The 5887-nt window shown below is 46.5% G+C and overlaps 1 protein-coding gene across 1 annotated transcript in view; it reads right to left on the reverse strand.

Moving 5' to 3' along the window:
• The window catches only part of znf839 (zinc finger protein 839), an 18100-nt gene continuing 12213 nt past the window's right edge, over positions 1-5887 (reverse strand). Inside the window, exons 4-10 of the mRNA XM_079693333.1 lie at positions 5542-5655; positions 5179-5271; positions 1520-1660; positions 996-1094; positions 849-918; positions 689-749; positions 1-489 (exon numbers count right to left, since the gene is read on the reverse strand). Of these exons, the coding sequence (XP_079549459.1) occupies positions 231-489; positions 689-749; positions 849-918; positions 996-1094; positions 1520-1660; positions 5179-5271; positions 5542-5655 (837 nt within the window). The 3' untranslated portion in view covers positions 1-230. The remainder of the gene's footprint in view (positions 490-688; positions 750-848; positions 919-995; positions 1095-1519; positions 1661-5178; positions 5272-5541; positions 5656-5887) is intronic.

The raw sequence follows: 5887 nt of genomic DNA on the forward strand, positions 1-5887 counted from the left end.
TCAGAAACTGGAGGCGGTTTATTACGGAACATGAAACGTGTTTAATTCATGTTCACTGGTTTTATAAAAAGTAATAAAATAGTGCACTTCTTAAACGTCTTCAGGTTTATCTACAACAGAGTCTGCTGTCAATAAAGTTTAAACACAAACAAAAAACTTTACACATGTACAGAGTCCAGATCCTTAAAAACAGGAAGATCTCAGGGGGGGTCAGAGTCCAGGTCCAGGTCTCACTGCGGAGCCTCGATGCCCAGCAGCGCCTCCAGAGGAACCCCCTCCAAAGGAACCCCCTCCAGAGGAACCCCCTCAGGGGTCTGGATCTGCATGGTGGTCCCGTCCGGCCCGTTCAGGATCACCATTCGGTCCCCGGGCTGCACCGTCAGGCCCCCCGTCTGGAGGTAGATCTGCTCCTCGGGGAGGGCGGACTCAGACCCGGGTCCCAGAACCTCCTCCTTTATCAGTGTCCGGGCCTCAGCGGGGGGGCAGGAGCTGAGAATCAGAATCAGAACCTTTATTGGTCCCACAGAGGGAACATGTACGTTGAGAGCTTGATGTTGACTAAGAAGCTGCAGAACAAAGTATTAAAGATAACAACAACATATTCACATCCTGTAACGGGAGAAAAAGCTGCAGATCTCATCAGAACCGGGTCACCTGATCTACCTGCAGGAGGGGGGGGGCAGCTCACCTGGAGGCGGAGTCAGAGACAGACTTCAAGGGGGAGGAGCCTGAGGGGCCAAACACTGGACCTGCAGACAAACCAGACCAGGATCAGAGCGAGACACACCTGTCGGTACCTGACACATCACACAGGTGTGTACAGGTGTAGTGACTGACAGGTCCCTCACCTGTGACCCCGTTCTGCTGAACCCGGTTCTCCATCTTGAATCTCTTTGAGGGCGGCAGCATCTTTGAATTCTGGGAAATAGAGGTTAATTGAGCCAGGGTCAGGTAACTGATGTGTGTGTTACCTGAGAGTGTGCAGGTGAACTCACCTCCAGGTATCGTACGCTCTTATTGGTCAGACTGGGAGACGATCCAGGAAGTACCTTCATCCGGTTCACCTCATCTAGGATCCCAAGAGACCTGGCCACCTTCACACACACACACACACACACACACACACACACACACACACACACACACACACACACACACACACACACACACACACACACACACACACACACACACACACACACACACACACACACACACACACACACACACACACACACACACACACACACACACACACACACACACACACACACACACACACACACACACACACACACACACACACACACACACACACACACACACACACACACACACACACACTTTTACCCCTTTTTTTCTCTGTAAAGCGACCTTAGGTCCCATGAAAGGCGCTATATAAATCTAAGCTATCATTATTATTACACACACACCTGAGTGTACAAGTCTGGATCACACCCCTCAGAATACACACACCTGAGCTCACACACACCTGAGCTCACGCCCCCCCCCCCCTCACCTCGATGTTACGGACCTCCAGCGGCGCCCCCCCGGCCTGAGGACTGATGATGTAATCCTGCGCCGCCTGTCTCACCTGAGCCTGCAGAGACTCGAACTCTCGGTACATGTCAGGGAACCGAGTCGCTGCCCCCCCGTCCACCTGAGACAGGAAGTGAGGTCATCAACATGACAGCAGCTCTCATAACTGACAAATACACTACTAACGAAACATGTAGAGCAGTGTTTCTCAAAGTGTGACTCCCGTAGTGGTCCGTGAGGATATTGGGAACATTTCAAATAAATAAATAATAAATTCAGTGTTTCTCAAATTGTTTATAAATGACTAGTGTAGGTGGCACGCAGCCAATGAGTGCGTAGACAATGCTAATGTGTAAATAATTAACTTCATGTTAAACTTGGGCCCTCCCACAGCGGAGGTTGTTCTACATGCAGTGCGTTTTCATTTCTCTCAGTAAAACGATCTGAGAGTCTGTTGGACATAAACTCCGTCTACGTTTCACGAGGTGTAAAACCTGAGACTTTTAAATCTCATGTGAAGGAGATGTAGAATCTGTATCTGTGTTGTTGATTTAATGTGTGAACGATACAGAGAAGGTAAGCTGTCATCATCAGGCCGTCGTGTTATAAACTGTTGTGGTGAGAAATGATGGAAATGACATTCCCAGAACAATTGACCATATCTTCTGAATGGGGTAAATGAATCATCTTTTTTCTCAAAGCAATGATAAACCTGTGAGCTGGATGTAGAAGAGTCAGAATCAATATAGATGTTTTTATTTTAGAGTAAATTCAGATTGAACATAGTAAAAAAATGTAAATTATAATGTCCGTCCAAAAAAAACACATGACTTATAGTGAAAACCACCCTTGGATGATGGGATATAGACTAAAAGCTTTAGGAATCCAAACGATAACAGACAATAAGTACCCTGTATCAAGATTGATGCAAAACAAGTGACATTTGACCTTTTAGACAGATTCAGAAAATCGTTTCTCTGGCCCCCCTCGTTCGATTTTGATGATTGACATCTCTTTTTAACCGTTAGAGCCAATAGAATCGAGGGGAAGTCCATCAAATCCATCTAAACATGACCCATTGGTGAATGAGTGGTGCGTAGCCAGAATGCCCCGGAATACACTCTGGAAGCTATCTTAGCAGCTAATATGAAATCTCTGTTTATTGCCATAAATATGACGATGGATTATTAGTAATAATTTCAACGTGATACAGGCACATTGGATTAACCTTCAGCAGCTTTTATCGTTTTAATGCCATTGAACACAACTTTTGATCAGAAAACAGCAACGGTAAGACTAATTTTCCGCTTTGGTCGCGTAAAGCTACGTTGTGTGTTGTCTGTGTTTGCTTCCCCTGCCGCGAGTTCTGATCGCTCAGTGAATGACACTAACGGCCCGTCTACACTACAGGCATGAAAAAATCTTGGAGCTGGGCGTGTCTGAAGCTTGGCGATTTTTTGCGAGCAACCAATCATATGAATCTCCCGCCCCCGACATACAAAGCAATAGCAATGTTAAAACGAAGTAAACTGGATATAAACTCTCCAAACAGGTGAAAACCTACCAGTTTCACCCACTGTCTCTGCCACCTCCCTCCATGCCTGGTTCCTCCGGTTTGTATCCCGGTAAATAGTTCCGGTCGTAAAGAACCGGGTGATTTGCTACCGTAATATCTCGTTTGGAATATGAGGAAATTAACTGCGGTCTGGCTCTCCCAGCTTGCACGCGGTTTGATTGGCTGCGCTTGCACTGGCGAGATTTGCATAAACGGGATTTCATTGGCTGATGCCAAGCATCGAGCCTCAAAAGTTGAACATTGTTCAACTTTTGATGCCGATAGATGCTCGTGATGCTTGCAAAGCCATGCCATGCTCCCCACAATGCAGTTCGGCGAAGATTAAAAATCTTCTACGTCACCCCATTCAAGTGAATGGGCGAAGCGTTGAAAGCATTTTTTGATGCCTGTAGTGTAGACGTACCGTTATGCCTACAGAATCTCTGGAATCTCAGCTTGCTAGCTGATATCTTGTTTGTGCTGATCGGATAAGTAGTAAAGTATTTCTACCGTGAGTTCTGTGCTAAGTAATGTTTAGCTCAGGGCTAATTCAGAGGCTTGTTATTTCCCTTGTGTTTTGTTTAGCTAAAAATGGTTAATATTGTCCGATAGCTGAGTTTCTTCCCGTTAAGTGAGTATGACACATCCGTAGTTTGTTAAATGTTAAGAAGCCCTCAGACGCTGTTTCTTGCAAGATGTTGCGTTTTGCCCCCGGTATCGGGGGCATGGGGCTTAACTGTTATTAAGACAGGCATGGGCAAATTAAGTCTTTTTAATGCGGCCCGCCGAATATTGGTACAAAATTTTCCAAATTATAGTAAAGACCGCATTAATTTAGCCTTTTTCCTGCAATACCCGGCATTTCAGTGGATCCCACTAGATGGCGCATTCTAGACACATTGACCTTTGCTGGAGTCTGGCCTATTCAGCTGGCCCCACCCGGCAACCCGGCAAGATCCAAGAACCAAATTCGTCACGCTTACATTGGAGGGGGTCGAGATTAACCTGAGCAATAACAGTTCATGGGCGAGTACAGCGAACACAAGTTGAAACAAGCAGTAGCGCTGAGCAAAGTGACTAGAACGCGACCACACACTTATCAAAAGTCAGACAACACTGACCAGGCTAAGTGTGATTCTGTTTCTTTGTGCCTTACTTTAATAACCATCCGTTCGCTGTATTGAACATTTTCCTGTTGTTTTGTATTATTGCAGCTATCGAATCAATACATGGGCTACATGTGGCCATCACAAGTCAAATCATAACGAAAACTACGCCGGTAAAATATGCGTTTAGAAAACAGCTTATGCCACAATATGATATCAACAAGTCAAGATAGTCAGTTTAGCTTCGGTTGCTATGCTAACATCACCTGTAGAATGCCAGAGAAACTTTCATAACAGCGTTGTGATGCCAAACAGCGTTCAGACTGAAACACATTCACTGATGGGGATATGTATCAGCTGCTTGTGTGACAGTCGGACAGTGAAGACTTTCCAGCGGCCGCTGGCGCGAGTTAACAGTAGACTAAACGAGCAGCACTGCAGCGGGCGGTATGCAGCTGAACCACATTAATAAACAATGCACCACGGCACTCTGGAGAAAGGTATAAGGTTGGAGAAATAGTTCTTTAATTTAATCTGGCTACGTATGATTAAAAACTAGCAGACGCAGTCCTCTATTGATGTTGTTGTGCTGTATGGGTCATAAGAAGGCACGTAACGGTTACGTCATGACGCAAACGATGACGCAATGACGCAATAATTCACCTTTGAACCTGCATCTGTAACAATGAGTTGACCAAAGAAAATAAAAAGTCGACAATGTTAATGAGGAGTGGGCAGCTAAATATGTTTTCACCGAAGTGCGATATAAGGCTGTCTTATTTGCCAAGAAACCGTTGCGGTTTTCAAAGAATAAAATATCAGCGTGCACTTTTCCACCATCTGCTACTGGCCCGGCCCGTCTGTCAAATTGTAAAACTCATAGTGGCCCCCGACCCAAAAGGTTTGCCCACCCCTGGGTTAAGAGGTCCTTGGTATGAACACGTTTGAGAAACAATGCTGTAGATCATGTGTGTGTACCTTAGCCAGCAGCAGCTCCCACAGACTGATCTTCTCTGAGAGTCGAGGGAGCAGAGCCTCCACCAGCTCCTGGTCCCCACACTGCTGCACCACCTGCACACACACACACACACACACACACACACACACACACACACACACACACACACACACACACACACACACACACACACACACACACACACACACACACACACACACACACACACACACACACACACACACACACACACACACACACACACACACACACACACACACACACACACACACACACACACACACACACACACACACACACACCTGTCAGTCTGCACCCTGGTCAAAGAACAACCCTTTATTTGAGTCTTCACTTCCTGTTACCTCCTGCAGCCGCTCTCTCCTCCTCTCTGCCAGCTGCTCTGCTGTTGCCAAGGTGACGGCCAGCTTCGGGGGTCTCCCGCGGCGACCCCGCCTGCTGACGAGCCCCCCCACCACCTCAGAGGACCAATCAGAAGCAGTTAGATCATTTCATGTAAATGGTCACACACACAGTCCAGTGTTTCCCACATAATTTGATTATATTTGTGGTGGCACCGCACACACCCCCTCATACACAGTCACACACAGTCACACACACAGTCACACACAGTCACACACATTCATACACAGTCACACACAGTCACACACAGTCACACACAGTCACACACATTCATACACAGTCATACAC

This window comes from Notothenia rossii (genome assembly GCF_949606895.1).
Source record: "Notothenia rossii genome assembly, chromosome: 7".
Taxonomy (NCBI): Eukaryota; Metazoa; Chordata; class Actinopteri; order Perciformes; family Nototheniidae; genus Notothenia; species Notothenia rossii.